We start from the raw sequence: 18,371 nt of genomic DNA, 5'->3' as shown, positions 1-18,371 counted from the left end.
ACAATACTTTTGGTAGTCTGCAAATTTTGGTTATTTGGCTTAGTTATGATATATCAGATAATAATATAGAAATTGTTTGGTTTGGGAGAATAATATCAATTTGTGATAAACTGTATGCATCTTCAATTTTATATACCTTCAATCTTGTGCAAAACTGAAGATAATTTGAATAACCGGATTGATCCTAAAATCAATATTTCCAAACAATAAGTTTTGGCTATAGTGTCTTTTTGATAATTTCGTAAACACTATCTTGACAAACCAAAAATAATGTACAATGATTATACATGCATATAACAATCTTTTAAACTACAATAATGTCTTCAATGTTGTTCTTCTTTCTTCTCTTTCTCTTCTTCATTTGAGAGTTTAGAGTGTTCATAATGTTCAATCTTCAAACATGAATCTCTCTGGTTTGCGAATAGTGCGTCCAGATCTCGTAGTTTGTGGGTATGTCTGTTGAGATTGATTAGCGTTAGAGTTGGACATTGGTGTTCGTTGGACGTTGTCTTCCTCTGGTTGAGTTTCTGTGGAGTGGTCTTCATCGAACCTCACACGCTTCGGAGTTGGGTTGGTGGATGGAACTTCCATCAAGTGAGATCTATTTCTTCTCAAGATTCCTCCGTTCGGCGTTGAAACTTCGTAGGATCGAGGTTATTCACAGACCTTGGATACCTTGGCTGGTATCCAAGTGTGGTCTCTTGGATGCAGAACCCTCACTGGCTGTCCTACATGCAGTGGTGGCAGATCAGAACTTGCATGTCGATCATGCACTTCCTTCATTTTGTCTTGCCTATTCAAGAGAAACTCGGTGGCAGCAGAATCTCTCGAAAGATAGTGACTTGGTAATGTGGTTCGGATGGGTCTTCCAAACAACATCTCTGCTGGTGATCTCAAGTAATTGTCAACTGGTGTTGCTCTCAGGTGCATCATGGCTAGTTGACTGTCTTGGCTAGTTTGAGAACACTTCGTCAACAGATTCTTGATTGTACGAACCATTCTCTCAGCTAATCCGTTGGATCTTGGATAGTGCGGTGAAGAAGTGATGTGCTTGATATTTACTTCTTGCACATGTCTTGGAATGGTTTTCCGACAAATTGTGGACCGTTGTCGGACACAATCTCTTCTGGTGGACCGAACAGACTGAAGATTCCCATCATCTCTCTTGCTATAGCTGCACTGGATGTATCGGTTAGCTTTAATAGCAATGATGGGATACTTGGAATAGTAATCAGTAACGAGTAGATACTCTTGTCTATTGAGCATGAACAAGTCGGTTCCCAGTCTTGTCCATGGTGCTGGTGGTACATCATGGGGATGCAGTGGCTCTTTCTGCTGTCTTGCTTGGTGTTTCTGGCATGTTTCACACTGCTTTATCAACTGATCAATGTCCTTGTTGATGTTTGGCCAGAACACTGTCTCACGAGCAAGTCGCCTCTTGCTTTCGATTCCCATGTGTCCTAGGTGAAGCTGTCTAAGGATGTCATTCCTTAGTGTCTTCGGTATGATGACTTGACTTCCCTTCAAGAGTACTCCGTGTGATACTCCGATTTCATCTCTGTAAGACCAAAATTGACGAAGGGATGTCGGCAATTCTTGGATGGTCTCAGGCCATCCCTGAGTGACTATTTGCCATAGTGATCTGAGAACAGGATCATTAGCTGTTTCTCTCTGAAGCTCTGTTCTCTTGTGTTGTCCGAAGTATATCAAGTCAATCTGGTGCGAATCTTCGGCTTCAGAGCAGATGGATTCCACTCTGACATCTAGCGGAACATCGCGTGCTTCCTTGGGATTAGGAAGTCAGCTCAAGGTATCGGAAAGAATCATGTCTTTTCCTGGTCGATACTTGACTTGACATCGGTATCCTTGGACTTTAATAAGCAATCTCTGTAGACGTGGTGGTGCACTTCTAAGAAGTTTCTTCCATATCATCTCCAATGGTCTGTGATCTGTTATGACGGTGAATTCCTTCCCGAACAGATATGTATGGAAGCGGTTAATACCAAACACTAGGGCTAAGGTTTCCCTCTCTATGTTGGAATAGTTGGACTGTGCAGTGGAAAGACTTTTGGATGCAAATGCAACTGGTTTGCCTTCCTGGAGCAGGCATGCTGCTAGCCCTTTCATCGATGCATCTACCTCAAGAGTTGTCTCTTTCTTTGGGTCATGGAATTGTAGACATTCACCTGATGATACTGCACTTTTAAGGCTGTTCAAGGAATGTTCATGATCATCGTCCCAGATGAATGGTACTTCCTTGTGTAGAAGTTCTCGAAGTGGCGCTGACTTCTCTGAGAAGTTAGGAATGTATGCTGCTAGGTATCCGTATGTGAATAATCCTAGGCATCTCTGAACATCTTTCTTGTCCTTGGGTGATGGCATTGATGTGATAGCTTCTACCTTGCTCGGATCTGGGTAGATACCTGATCTAGTGTACTTGGAACCAAAGAAGTTGATGGCCTCTTTCTTGATGTCACACTTGGAGCTGTTGAACACTAAGCCTTCTTGCTTTGCCGTCTCCATGAGTAAGTAGAGATTCCTATCGTGTTCCTCCTCCGTTCTTCCTACGATCGCTATGTCATCTGCGATGCATATGCAGCCTGGCACATTTTGGACAATCCTATTCATATGCTGCTGGAAGATATCCTGACTAGTACATAACCCAAATGGTAGTCTTTGGAAGCAGTACCTTCCAAATGGTGTACTCCTGGCACTCCTCTGATAGTTGAACCGACCAGTAACCAACCAGCCTTCGCGTCTAACTTAGAGAAGTACTGGGCTCCTGCGAAGACAGGTTGGACCTCTTCCAGGGTTGGTACCTTGTGCGGGCATCTCTTCAAGGCATCATTTAACCTCCTGGGGTCAAGACAAATCCTGATGGATCCATCTTTCTTCACAACATTGGTCATGGAGCTGCACCAATCGGTGTGGTACTCAATTTTTCTGATAACTCCTTGCTGCTCCATATTGTCCAGTTCCGCCTTGATTTTGTCTTTCAAGTGTACGCTGCACTTGCGGGGTGCATCTATGGTAGGTTTAGCATCGTCCTTGACATGAAGCATTGCCTACCCCCGGAAACTACCAATAGCGTCAAACTGATTCGGATATTCTTGTTTGAGATCCCTTACACTTGTGATAGGTGTTTGTTTAGGTTGAGGATTGGGTGTAGGTGTTTTGTTGTGCATTGAGTGAATTGTGATAATTCCAAGGTCAGTGCAACCTAACAACCCTAGGATCGCTGGACCATTGACATCTGCTACATAGAATGTCTGTGTTGACCATTTTGTACTCTTGTATTTACACTTTATGTCTAGTGTACCCTTACATGGAATTGATGTCTCTCCGTAAGCTGTAAGTTTTATTGTTGTTTGTTTCACTACTGATTCCCACTTTGGACCGTAAATTGCTTTGGTGGTACGTACTGTGATAGTGTTAGCACTTGCCCCCGAGTCCACTTTTAGGTGAAGCTTATGTTGACCTACTCTCTGTGGGCATATTATGTCAATGTTAGCAAATGCTACAGTACCTTCTGGATTTACAACTGTGTGTGGTCCATTAGTGTGTATGGTGTCGAATTGTGCTACGTTGAATGGACTATCTGCAGATTGATAATGATCATGATCTGTGGTAGTATCATGTGTTATGTCCATTTCGCTTATCGGTTTACTTTTTTGACTTTTCGACTTTGATCTTGATTTGTTTTGTTTTGGTTTCCGATCATCAGATACCGTGTCGGATCTTCGGTCATCTGATCTACGATTCTGTTTACGACTACGATCATTTTTCGATTTACGACAGAATTTGGCCCAATGGTGATGATGGGTTCTTGTATAGCGCCCTTGGTGCCACAGGCACGGCACTCATCGTCATACGCAGGGCACTGACGAGGTTTGTGGAAACGTCCGCAGTTACCACATGCTTTTCGTCCCTGGTTACGCTTGAACGAATCGATATTCTGTTTAGGGTCTAGTGTCTCAAGACATTGTCGGCTTGCAGCGACTGCCTCGTATTTACGACCTTCTACCAAAATTTGTTCGACCTTGTAACCTTTCGGTTGATCTAGCAATGACTTTTGGAATTCGAGACTTGGAGTTGACGCAATCACTAGCTCCATGATTCGCTCATTTAACTCTGCTTCCTCGAAATCGCAATTTTTGGCTTTGTCCCTACACCTGGTTACGAATTCATCCATCGTTTCATCTGGTTTCTGCCTGTACCGCATTAGCTCTAAGCGGTGTATGCGAAAATTGATATTGACCTTTAACTGTGCCTCTAATAGTCTCCATAGCTCTTGCGGTTTTTCTTTATCAGTCTCTGATAGCCCCGATGCATTGATTCGACGCAAGCCTTCATTGCCTACAGCAATCTTGATTTTTATAGCCACTTTTCTCTGATCAGTTATGTCTTGGTCTGCTAGAATCAGCTCCATTCTTTATCTGAAAAGCTGGAACTCTTCGGGTAGGTCTGTTGCCTCCCAGTTCATTTCTGGATATTTTCCACTACTCATTGTGTATGTTCGCTGTACGTATTAGGTATTTAAACGAATGAGTGTAGATATTAATGTCTGATTATATCCTCGTGTGAACGCTCCTTACAGTCACAGGTCGACTGGTGATGATACCTGTAACGCACTCACAACCCTGTGTGAATGTCATTAGGTGTTTCATGCAGTGAAAATGCTGGTCACTCCCACTCACTTCTCACACTTCAGATTTACAATTAATATTAGGAAAATATTAATTTATTGTTCACACTCCAGTCCAGAAAATTAAGTAAATTTAGGTTTTATCAACTTTTAGTGTATGTTGATCTTCTGATGCAGACCTCTGTGCCAGTGATTGAACACAGTTATAACTTATTCAGGCTATATTTGATTGTTTACAGTTACCGTTGGCATCTCGCTCCTTCACACAACACAGTTTTGTTTGCTGTGACAGTGCATTGGGTATGCACAGTACGGTATTCACGTACAGTAGCGATGCAATAGCCGGGGCGAGTGGGCACCCGTTGGGTTAGTATCGGTATTTAGGTTATGAAGCATGCAAATTTCGGTAAAAAGACATGCAGTTTACTTCCCAACAGTAGCTGGTTACTTGATCCTTGTCATTTCAAAGGCGATTACTGGTTTCAGCTGCCACCATGATCCAATACAAAGGACTCTGGTGGAGACTTTAGTAGTGAACGTATATATACAGGTTTATTATACAGGCCAGGCAGGTCAATCAACAGGCTTGGTATCCATGTTGCGGGAGGTGTATAAAGTGCTTAGATATCAATACTGATATCGTAACAGAAACATTCACATTTCTTGCATCACAACCTCACAATCACTTTCAGAATTTGTCTAGCATTCGATGTCTTAGCATGAATTTTGGATACGGGATTACAGGAAGGTTCAAGAAACAAAGAAATTGGCATTTTTTCCAATTGTTTTTACGGCTTTGTGCCGTCTCTCTCGTTGTGTGGTGTACATGGTATCTTATGAAAAGCAAACGAGAAAGAAAAAATAAGCTGGCGCGAAACGGGACTTTGGAGGGGTTAAAATGAATAGCGCCAGCTTAAGTCGCACTATATAGCCACAATACAACGCAAGCTAGCTCTCAGCTCGCTCAACTCTCGTTCAGCTGTGACAAAATATTACCGAGTATGCTTGGTTTCTCTTTGAACTTAGCCAGGGTACTTTGCTGCTTTGAATCGAGAATAAAGTCAAAATTAGTGTCATGAAGGTGGGTGCGTTTGTTATGGACAATATTTGATTAAGATCGTAATAATCGCTTCCCGCATTACCCGCGGCTCATACCCCACCAAATGACATTGCCCTGGGCGGCTACGCGCGGCCACTTGATGTGTTGTGAACTGGCAGAAGTCTGTTCGGGAGGGGTTACGTCGGGCTGGCTCAGACCCGTCATCGTGGATAAACCGCACCCCCGACTTTTGCTTCTATCCCGCCGAGAAAAAGGTGCGGTTAATAGACCGTTACTTACAGTATATATTTGGCGCTCAGCCTCTATAAAACTATACTTGGATTAATTATGCGTTATTCACAAAATGAAGATTTTTAAACATTTTCAGGTATGTTCTAACAATACATGTACCCTGTGGGCTACTCTTTACAATCTTGTAGTGCCGTTAGTTAACGCTGCTTAAATCAATTACAATTACTTTTTACTGGCGATATAATCTAATCCAAACCAAATTCACTACCACTGGCGTAGGACCCCGCCCTTAAAAGTACAATGATGGGACCAGACATGGAATATGGGGCAAAATGTCTAAGGAACTTTGCGTGACTGAGGCGATTGAGCCAACAAGTGGAGCGCCTCTGGCAGCCTCACCTGCATCATGCGATTCACAGCAGTGCTGACTTTGAAAACTACTATAAAATAATTATTCACAAAAAACACCATTCATATAATGATACAATACTATGTTCATTGAAAATAAATGAAATTTGACCTTGATCATGCGACCTAAGACTTGTCAGGGATACTTGATTACCCCTATACCCACATTTTATAAACTATATCTGTAAACTTTATTTATGACAGCAATCTAATAATTGGGTCATTCCATGCCAATTCACCCAATGAATGTGCAATTTTGCACCCGGCCCTCTCAGAATTCGTTGTAATTTGGTACACATAAAATTCCCCCTTGCCCAAGCACAAAACAATAGTCCAATCGGTCCGTCTGTTCTCGCGCTACAGCCCGCCCTTTTCTCCTTGTTTTGACAAAAATGGGCGTGACCTTCAACTTTCAATGGCCATTGCGTCGTAACGTGTTGACCAATTTTCACGAAACTGGTACCATTCAAAAGGAAATTTAGAGAGAAATCCAAAACATGCATCAAATAATGTATTGGAGCGATTTCCCGGGGGGCCACTTACATTGACGAATGGATACCATGCGCTACCAAGAAAACACGTAAAAAGGATGTCTTTTTCAAGATTAGGGCACGTTACGTACGTAACGTGATAAGGGTGTCAAAAACACAAAAATAATGAAAAAAGGGTATCTATTTCGCTAGGAAAGCTACGTGTTTAGGGTCACATTTGCGGGGATGATAAAACAAAATTAAAATGTTGTATAAAGGATGTCCTTTTTGCCCCAACACTACGTGTTTAGAGTCCCGATTTGCGAGAGGTGAGGAAGATGGGGCCGTAGGTACTAAACCAAATGGTGTGTAAATTAGGTAAAACCGACGACCGACGGACCCGTGACACAACAATAAAATATCGCTGTATACTTGTTTAGGGGTTCATTTCAGGGAATATTTATCAAGAGTATAGTTTTGTTTCCAATACTTGTTAAGGGTAGGGTTTGAGACGCCAATACTTGTTAAGGGGTGCATTTTCAGAACATGGAAAATACGTGTTTAGGGTGCTTTTCGAGACCCCGTGGTCGCGCATGGTATCCACTCGTCAATGGAAGTGGCCCCCCCGGGAGCGATTTACAAGGTCATGACCTTTGACCTTGAGTTTGACACCCGGACAAATAATTTTTTAACTTGATTTTCGTGTATGTTAATTATTAGTTTAATATTGACAAAATATGTTAAAACCAATGATGATATTTTATTTCTTCACCTTTTAAAACTCTTCCAAAGATACCAAGTATCTGATCTGAAATTTCACTCTAGTCCCACATACTGATATTCATGTTAGTAAAGTGTTTACCATTCCGATTGCTGAAAAGGACGGAATTCACGAATTCACATTTCAAACGGAAAATCACGGAAAACATATTTTTTCCTCAAAATACACAAAAGAGCAACAGAAGTTACTCCAAAATCTCAACAAAATATGAATATTAAATGGCCACAAAACCCCAGAAAACACGATCTCACTTCGCTACAATCATGACAATTCACACATCGTGACTGCCCTCGATATCATCACACTCGATCGTACCCTGCGCCCGTACCCGGCCGGGTTGGGCTTCACATGCACACATCGTTTGAACATGGTCGTGTGTTGCTGCCCTCTACGTTCGAAGATGTAACAGCACGATATCGAGGTCTTAAAATCCAAAATGGCGGATTGGCGAGAGTCGTTGACTGCTGATAACGATGTCAAAAAAAAAAAAAAAAATTATCGATGAAATTTCATTTAACTGTAAAATAATGCTAATAATGTGAAAGGTGAGGATGTATTCATGTTAAATGTGTTTGTCAAAATATTTTGTGCACCCGCATAGATCCGATTAGAATGGATTCTATTGCGATGTTGGTACAGTGGCAGATACAAATTTTGACCAGCGCGAGTGTTGCACATGATATTGCTATTGTCACTTTTCCGTGTATACAAAGTCTATGGGGAAATGGAATTTCCGTTTTCTGACATGCTGAAACGGAATTTGAGATTTTCTGAAACGGAAAAGGCAATTTTTTTAAACGGAAAATAACTGTCCCTATACTTACAGAGTTATGATGGTAATTCAACAGATACCGCCAACTTGGCCAAAGTTCATTGACCCTAAATGACCTTTGACCTTAGTCATGTGACTTGAAACTTAGGCAGGATGTTTATTAATACTTGATTAAACTTATGTCCAAGTTTCATGAACTAGGTCCATATGTTTTTTAAGTTATGACATTTCAAAAACTTAACCTTGGTTAACTCTTTGCCCGCCACGTACACTATCCCCCCTGCGCCACATTAATTTTGGGGTGCCACATTCAGAGGGGGTTTGCGCAGGCGCGTAGCCAGGGGGGGGCGGTGGGGGCAGTCGCCCCCCCCAAAAAACGTCCTCAAAAAGAAAAAAAAAGAAGGGAAAAAAGAGAGGAAAAAAGGAAAAGGGAAGGGAGGAAAGGGAAGAAAGGTAGCTTTGTCGTTTTTTTTTTCTTTTTATTCTTTTTTTTTTTTCTCAAAAGAGAAACTCTTTCACTCTTGCTTTAAATTCATATATGAATTTTGCTTTCGCCCTGCGCGCGGTTAAATGACAATATTGAAGTTCTCCATTGTTTCCCCCACCCTTTTTCTAACCCTGCTTTTCCACCTCAGCTATATGTGTTTCTTGCCAGTTAAAGTTCAAATGTATAGATTAGGGCATGGAATTAGAGTAAGGTTAGGCCGAAGTATATGAAGTTATCTTTTTTTTTATTGATCGCGCAACTTCTGGTCGGGTCGGCTCCGGGCGGATAAAATCTTTATATCAATTTCTGCTGTCACCTCCATAAAGTCAACTTCTCCCGCTTTTCAGGTCATTACTAAACAAACATAATTTGGGGCAAACAGGTTCCTAATTTAAAAAGAGGAATGTATAAAATTTGTGTCGTATTAAATAAAAAAGTACAATGTTTTTTTTCAAATTCTATTAATCTTCATGTTATTTCCCTGCACATTCATCTCCTGTCCTGTTTTGCACCCTCAGTTTGAAATTTTGAATGACACTTAGGTTTCTTTATAATTCAAAATGAGGCGCTTCAGGATAAGTCAAAGAAATTAGGCATCCTTTTTTATATAATTCTAATAAATCACAGAAGTTTCAACTTTTTGCGCACTATTTTCCTTCAGAGGGATGGCAGTCATCAGAAAATGAAGGTTGCCAGTTTGGTCGACTTGAGTATCGGCTTTGGTAAGGGCTAGTCGATCTGCCATCGTAAGTGTTATATCCGTGTGGACTTGATCGGGAAGGGCTGCGATGAAAGCGTTGAGGGCTTGGTGACCTAAATCGTCTATGGTGTGGAGAGTATGGTCTGGGTGACCGATAATGTCCAGACGACCGATGCCAATGATCATCTGAATTTCGGTACCTCGATCTAGATTGATGTTCATGTCGGTTGCGTACAGGGCTAGGTGATCTAGACTGCTTCTGATGCCCATCGTAGTATCGATGTTTGGGTTCAGATTTGTATCCTTCGAATTTCAGTTCTAGGTCGTCTAATCGTTTCATCACTTTCTCCAATAATGCTGAGTTGGGATCACTTCTTTTCGGTGAAACCGAAGCTACCGTCTCATCTAGCGGTTGCCCAACTTGATTGGCTCTTTCGTCTCGCACGGCAATATCTAGTGCTTCAGCAAAAGTATTCGCACCCATCTCGTATATCTTTATCTGAAGGGATTTGTCAATACCCGCAAGAAATCTGCAAAATTTCTCGCCGTCCTTTCCCGCAGCATCATAGTCTGGAAAGGCCTCTTCAACGAGAGTGGCTATCGCCGCTGCAAATACTTCTAGGGCCTCGTTTCTATGTCTTTTCCTTGCATCAATGCAAGATTTGAAGGAATTCAGGTAATTTGTATTCCCAAACACCGACATCAACTTCTTCTTTACTATGCTATAGTCCTGTTGGTCAGAGGCTGGTATGCTCTTCCATACTGTAAATGCGGCACCAGCAAGTCTCGATGGAAGAAGAAGGTGAAGCTTCCTCTCTGCCTGTGGGAGGACTTCGGCAGCAACTTCTAATCTCCTTGCCCATCGACCGAAATTTCTGCCATCTTCTCCAGTGAAGATTTCAGGGAGATCAAGTCGAAACATGATGGTAGGGCGTTAACAGTGTATAACAGAACTCTATATTTCCAGCTACATATATGTCAAGTTACCATAGATTGACTCTCAACTCGCAAGAGACAATAATAATCACACTCAGCTATCAAAGCAGAAATAGCTCTTGCTATAAAATGATGGAGGGTGAATGTATGAACAGGAGTTAAAGCTAAGTGACTCACCAATATTCAAAAGCCAGTCTTTGGATACAAGCCTTGACAAACTTGAGAGTGCACATCCAACTAACTATATAGAATGTATAGTACATTCAGTTTTCAACTGCAAACATAGATACAAATGTGCATGTAAGTAGCAAGATTGTAGATTAAACTTCAGATCATGAAAATAGAACTCACATTAATGAAGAATTCTCATGAAGCAGGCTGAAAAATACAATCAGTTGGTGCTTTATGGAAGCTGTATCCACAGAAGAAGGGTGTACTGATAATGTATCCACAGAAGAAGGGTGCAATAAATCACTCGAAGTAGGATGTAAATCACTCGAAGGAGGGTGAAAAAATCCAACTATCAGCTGCTGGTGGGTAAAACTGCCTGAAGTTCTGGGGTAGAAGAGGACTAGAAAACACCGCTGGCACCAGTGTAGTACGGGGTTCTGACAATCCCGACCTTTCGTTTGAGGACGCTCACACTTATTTACGACGGTAGTTGATTTTGGAAGAGACTTTTTGGGCCCGTCATCATGGTCGTAAAACTCTGTCCTGCAATGCAAATTGTGTGACATGAGATTATTTTTTGCGTTTCGCATCTGCGACGGAAACATTCAATATGCGTTTCGTGTGCAAAATTCTGGTTGCTACTATGGTAACAGCGATATATCCGATTGAGGACGACTTTCCAAAGCCACATTCGACTCCTCCTAGAGCTCGAGAGGCCGCCCGGGGGGCCCACTTTCATTGATTAGTGGATACCAGGAGCGAACACGCGTTAAAGGGGACAGAGTGGGCAGGTACGTTACTTATAGGCCTGTGTAACGTAATAAGGGTGTCAAAACGATGTTTAAAATGCTGAAAAAGGGATATATATCCAATACTTGTAGGGTTTCACAAGCCAAATACTTGTTAAGAGATGCATTTTCATAATCTGGAAAAGAATTGCTTCCCTTGTTTAGGGTACTTTTCGAAACCTCATGGTCGTGCCTGGTATCCACTCATCAATGGAAGTGGTCCCCCCGGAATTTGAATCTAATCCCCCATTTCTGGGGAAAGTAAAACATAATGCCCATTACATCGTGTGCGAGAGGCATATCGTTTGTGTAGAAGGAGTAAACAAAAGAAACAAAAGAAACGAGTTCAAACGTATTGCATATGCTGTGCACATATCAACGCGTGCAAAATTTTCGGCTGGAGAGGTTGATCTGACCCATGAAATCAATTGCCAGTGATCCACCAATAATCCACATTAAATGTAATATCGATTCGATGGACTGTTGATCTATATCTAAGCCTTCATTCAGTAAGTTTTTCCTCACTCAATATGTACTCAATTTGTTTGAAAAACCACTTTCTTATCCATGTCATAATCTATTTTAGGTCCTGCATTTCGAATATCTCCAGCCATCAGTCGTAATACATGCATGTATGGTGGGTGTCGCGGAAAAGGATTTTGCACACGAAAAGCAGATCTGTAGGGCCTGTAACCCCCCTGTAACACAAAGCTTAGCATTGATTGTAGAGCAGTTTTCTACGTTTGATTCTATTGACTATAATGCACAATCAATCTTAAAAATCAAGTGTATGATTAAGCGTTAACTTTTGTGTTAGGGGACCCTAATATTAGCGTCCGTGAGGACTGCGAAAGGTCCCAAATATCTCATTTCTAGTACTCTTAACACAGAGGCAGCCCAGCAGACATGTTGTCAGGTTGATAACTTACTGGCCAACTCCCAGTTTTTAATTACTCAGAGCCTTGCTGCATTCATCATCATCATCATCCGTTTAAGTACAGTCCACCAGGTTGGTGTATCATCGTACTTGTAGAAAAAAAAAAATATATATATATAGATATATATATATGCGCAGTCTTAGCGCAATTGGATTTTCTGCACCTCAGCCTTGAAGCTGGCTACTGAAGTGCATTCTTAGTTACATTCCATGCAAATTAGTTAAGGCATATCAATATTCACATAAATGTAAATCAATAGAACAAAGTATAACTGAATATTCAAATATACAAACAAAAGATATTCAAACTATATGCAAATTATTATCTAAGCTTGAGTGCATCAACTTAACATTGTAACCAATCAGAAGGAGAGAGGTGGAAGGAGAGGGTGAGAGAGAGAGAGAGAGAGAGGAGTGAAGAAAGCTGTATGAAGGATGGTGGAGTGAATTAATACAAAAGAACCTTGTGTAAGGAGTGTACAGCAGTTAATGTGTAAGAGAGAGCTGTACATGAAGAATAGGAAGTTAGGATGAAAAGGGTGAATATAAATGAGGGATGTTCTATTAGAAAAAGGGGATGATTCCTGAATAAGAGTGGAAAGAAATATAAGTACAAAATCAATCCCTACACTATGTATGAAATCATAGATTTTGAGAATTTTAACTTTACATTCTGTTTCCAATTTTTCGTTTAGGAGGGTATTTTATACCTCTTATATTCAATACTTCCTAATGAAGGTTAAATTTTTAAGTTAGTCCATTGAAAAGATGTGTTCTTTAGCTTTCATTACATACCAAATCCATGTCTTTATGGTCAGTATGAGCTAAGCAGGTTAGGATTGAAATTGGGCATTCAAAAAGAGTAAACTGACAATGAACTAAACTCTTCTATTGAAATTGTCCCTTGCTACTTCTCAATAGACTTCCCGTCCTGGGAGACTTCCCGTCTATTGATACTTTGATCCCCTTATTGTTATAGGGAGGTGGCAATTTGTATCATTCTTTTATTACAAGGAAAGCAGTGCAAGCTATTGAAAGCTCATCGAAATATATCCTAAAGCAGTTAAAAAAACTCAATTTTACGCGAAAAATCTCTATGTAAACAACGTCGGCGAAAGCTATAACACGAAAGCTAGATTCGTAAACAATGCAATACACGCGTCGATATTGTATGTGTGTGCACACAATTACAATTAAATGCGTTCCGTATGCATTGTGTGCGAACTGTGACTTGAGTCGTCGTTGGCAGTCCGCTGTATGTGCCGTGAGTCGTCCGTGGCGGGCAAAGAGTTAAGATTTTGATGTTGATTCCCCCATGTAACCTTAAATGATCTTTCACCTTGATCATGTGACCTCAAACTCACACAGGATGTTCAGTGATACTTGATTACTCTTATGTTCTAGTTTCATGAATCAGATCCATACACTTTCAAAGTTATGATGGTAATTCAACAAATACCCCCAACTAGCCAAAGTTTGTTGACATTTAATAGATGACCTTTGACTGTGATCATGTGACTTGAAACTCAGGCAGGATGTTTAGTAATACTTGATTAACCTTATGGCCAAGTTTCATGAACTAGGTCAACATGTTTTTAAAGTTATGACATTTCAAAAACTTAACCTTGGTTAAGATTTTGATGTTGATTCCCCTAACATGGTCTCAGCTCATTGACCCTAAATGACCTTTGACCTTGGTCATGTGACCTGAAACTCAAGCAGAATGTTCAGTAATACTTGATTAACCTTTATGGCCAAGTTGCATGAACTAGGGCTATATACTTTCTAAGTTATGCTGTCATTTCAAAAACTTAACCTACGGTTAAGATTTGGTGTTGACGCCGCCACCGTCGGAAAAGTGGCGCCTATAATAGTTTCACTCTGCTTCGCAGGTGAGACAAAAATGGTCATGTTTTGAGGGAAAAATCAAAGTCCAGGACAAAAACAATCACAAGGTGAGCGCTAAAATGCAAGTTTTTGTAGTAAATTAGTGGAGTACTGCCTCTTCAACGAAATATATCATTCAGATTTCATGTAGTGTCAAACAGTGTTTCCACAGCTCCAAAATAAATTTCCCGAAACTGAATCCCAAATTTCCTGAAATTCATAGATATTTCCTGGAATTTTTAAGTTTGATTTTAAACAAAAATCGGGCAATAATACAGCGAGCGTAAATTTGGTCCAGGTGGCCAAAATCAGGGAATTTAGCATTTTTTTGTTCACGCCCTCTTTAAAAATAGGATTATGATATTGGTGGTGATTTTTTTTTTTTTTTTTTTTATAGGAACAACAAAATGCGAGCGGAAAATTTTGGGCTATGCATAGACCCTGTGTATGGTAAAAAATTATGCAAATATAAAGTAACTGTGTATTAATCGCACCTTTTTCTCGGCGGGATATAAGCAGAAGTCGGGGGTGCGGTTTATCCACGGTGACGGGTCTGAGCCCGCCCGCGTAACCCCTCCCGAACATATAAGAAATCTGCCAGTTCACAACACATCGAGTGGCCGGGCGTAGCCGCCCAGGGCAATGTCGTTTAGAGGGGTATGAGCCGCGGGTAATGGGAAGCGATTATTACGATCTTAATCAAACAGTGTCCATAACAAATGCACCTACCTTCATGACACTAATTTCGACTTTATTCTCGATTCAAAGCAGCGAAGTTCCCTGGCTAAGTTCAAAGAGACGCCAAGCATTCTCGGTAATAATTTGTCACAGCTGAGCAAGAGCCGAGAGCTAGCTTGCGTTGTATTGTGGTTTTAGTGCTACTTAAGCTGGCGCTATTCATTTTAACCCCTCAAAGTCCCGTTTCGTGCCAGCTTATTTTTTTCTTTCCTGTTTGCTTTTCATAAGATACCATGTACACCGTGCACCACGTATGAGAGAGACGGCACGAAGCCGTAAAACAAGTGGAAAAAATGCCAATTTCTTTGTTTCTTGAACCTTCCTGTAATCCCGTATCCAAAATTCATGCTAAGCCATCGAATGCTAGACAAATTCTGAAAGTGATTGTGAGGTTGTGATGCAAGAAATGTGAAAGACACAGTTCACAATTTGATAAGATGTACTGGTAGTGGTACCGTATCGAAGTTTGCAATGTACATGTACAAGAACGGCAGTGCTGTGTGTGTGTACACTGTGACTGTGAGGTGAGTGAGTGTGTAAGTGGCCAATATTGTCGGGACCTTTCTTTCTTGCTAACATTTGTAGATGAATTTATCAAGAACAGCAGATTTCCGCATACCGGTAATCTCTTTGAATACTTTGAAATCTTTAACTTAGTTTTTGTTTCTTCGTACCTCAAATATGCATGTAAATGTGAGAAGGATTTTTTTTTTTTTTTTTTTTTTTTAGTCCAAAGTTGGGGGTGCAGTTAATACACGGGTGCGGTTAATACACCGTTACTTACGGTAATTGTTTTTTATTGTAATTTTCGGATTTCCCGAAATTTCCTGGAATTTTTTCATTTACCTAACCTTTTCTGGAAAAAGTCAAAATTTCCTGAAATTTCCCGCATTTCGGGAAGAGTGGAAACACTGGTGTCAAATATTGTATTTTGACTTTCAAAATGGCCGCCAAAGACATTGACTGTATTATGTACAATCGATCTGGGAAACCAATTTTCACAGGAGTAAGCACCATAAAATGCATATAATTCATGTGATCTAAGAGTAAAATATTGTCTGAAAACATAATTTCTAACAAGATGATTTATTCTGCCAGGTAGGTGATAAGTAATATATTTTGAAATTCATAATGGCCGCTACAGGCCCTAACGGTGTTAAAGCCTATTATGTACTATGTGAATGGAAACAAATAATTTAAACAGAATTTGGCTTTGCTTGACTAAATATTGTTGCATGTATGAGTGAAATATTGTCTGAAAATATGATTTCTAATGAAATAGATTATTTCTTTATGTTATTTAGGTGATAAATGCTATATTTCAAAATTCAAAATGGCTGCAATATGCTTTTTTGTGGAAATAAGCCAGTTCACGGTTAGCTCATGATCAACTTTTCTCCAATGACCTTTGTGATTTTTCATTAGGATAAGCACTATCAATTTCAAATGTAGATGTTGCGTAAGCTTTACCGGTAGAGTATTCAAATTCTAAGAACAAAAGGCATTGTATAGACCAGGTGACTAGAATAGTACATCAGGGATAAAGTTTGGAAATCTGTTTTATTGTCTGCCTTTGGCACATTTGACTATTGTTTAGGCTACTGTCAAATACCAGTGATTATCAAGGCTCTATTTATTACTCTTCAGCTTGGATGTGATAAACATTTTGAAAGGAATACATGAATAATCATCAAATCACAAATGCCTATGTCAGTGAATTTGAAAGCCCCCTTCATGGTTGTCTCCAATGACCTTTTTCTGCTCGTGCGCAGTTTACAACCGTGAACAGGCTTATTCAGCATTCATTACCTTTATGACACAAGCTATGATATATTTCGTTAGAAATCATTGGGCTTTACAACACTTTACACTTACATCAAAATTTAGCAATTTTATAGTAAAAATTCTGTCAAAATTATCTGTCCCCAGTTAGAATGTACATAATACTTTGGGGTCCTATGATGGCAGCCATTTTGAATTTCAAAGTAAGGCATTTATCCTTCTCGACCAATATGTGATGTATTTAGTTAGAAATCATGTCAAGACAATATTTTACTATTACACATCACATAGTTACATGCATTTGTGGTTCTCATTCTTGTGAAAATTGCAAATAGTAGAAAAGGGTTACTTTTTTGTCTTAAAATGGTTTCAAATGAGTTAAAGTGGGTTCCTACATAGTAGGAACGCTTTCTGCCTCAATAGGGATTTCAAAATGGCAAATTTTCCAAGAAATAGACAAACTTCGGAAAAGGGATGGGATGACATTGGCACCCCCCCCCCCCACCCCCGGAGGCCTTTCAGCCATTGAACCAGGCTATAAAGAGAATTCACAATTTAAAGAAATTCTAAAAAAATTGAGTTTGAAGAAAGAAATGGAATATGGTTGGGATCAGATTATATCCCCAGTAAAAAAGAAATTCAAATCGATTCATGCAGCGTTGGAGCTCAAACTAACGGTACTACAAGATTGTGAATATACTGTACATGTATGGCAGTTAAAACATATCTAAAATGTTTAAAAACATTGCTAAAATCTTCATTTTGTTATGAATAGCACATATTTAGTCCCAGTGTAGTTTTATAAAGCGCCTCATGTTTAACAACACAAAATCACTTTATCGTATCAATTTTTTCATATCTACTTGTGATGGAAGTGGATATTTGCCATGAGTGTACGGTATTCCTATTTTGAAGGTTTGATATCTTAATTTCACTTTAAATGTTGCTGTAACGTTAGAGCTATCCCCCAGGAACATTTTGATACATCAACGGCAAATTTATGATAAATACAAGCGGAGATATGTCAACTTACATTTCACCTTGCGCTATAAAGGTTATTGGATTTTTCAATTTTTTGCTATTTTACATTGCTCTTGAAGTACGACTGTAGAAAAAAAGCGATACCACAATTTGAGACTACTACCTACCTAGCAGTGATTTAGAGGGTCCATACTACTCCCCTATGGCGTCAAACCTTTTCTGTCGTGTGGTTTGTACAAACTTCTTAAATAGGGCCCCTATGAGATTTTGCTCCCGGACTATAAAAAAGCAGGGCACCGATACAAATCAATAATAATGGTAATGATGATAACAACAATATACATGTACTTGCTTGATACAGTGTTTCTATGCACTGCTTTAGCATGGAAGCATTCTCCTGGCTACCTATTAACTCTTTGCATGCTGAATTAATTTTGAGAGTATAATAATAATTGTTTCCATGTTAATTTCTTCAATATTTTCATATTGCACAATTGATACTTTTTATTATTATTATTTAGATGTTATCCAAGAACTATTGCCGTTTATTAGCTTCTCTAATTTGAAGGTAGGGGAGAAAACTAATTACTACAATTG

The 18,371-nt window shown here is 39.9% G+C and overlaps 1 protein-coding gene across 1 annotated transcript; it reads right to left on the bottom strand.

The window, feature by feature from the left end:
• Positions 1-654: 654 nt before the first annotated feature.
• LOC135153848 (uncharacterized protein K02A2.6-like) lies at positions 655-1,455 on the bottom strand. The gene has a single exon (XM_064098028.1). The coding sequence runs from the start codon at positions 1,453-1,455 to the stop codon at positions 655-657; it is 801 nt and encodes a 266-aa protein (XP_063954098.1).
• Between the last annotated feature and the right edge of the window lie 16,916 nt (positions 1,456-18,371).

Source organism: Lytechinus pictus, chromosome 4 (genome assembly GCF_037042905.1).
Source record: "Lytechinus pictus isolate F3 Inbred chromosome 4, Lp3.0, whole genome shotgun sequence".
NCBI classification, from domain to species: domain Eukaryota; kingdom Metazoa; phylum Echinodermata; class Echinoidea; order Temnopleuroida; family Toxopneustidae; genus Lytechinus; species Lytechinus pictus.
The sequence above is the reverse complement of the archived record's forward strand: the minus strand, read 5'-3'. Positions and strand labels throughout refer to the sequence as shown.

Bases quoted from the DNA above. Each gene is read 5' to 3' on its own strand.
- LOC135153848 (XM_064098028.1), bottom strand. From the start codon at position 1,455: ATGGGAATCGAAAGCAAGAGGCGACTTGCTCGTGAGACAGTGTTCTGG.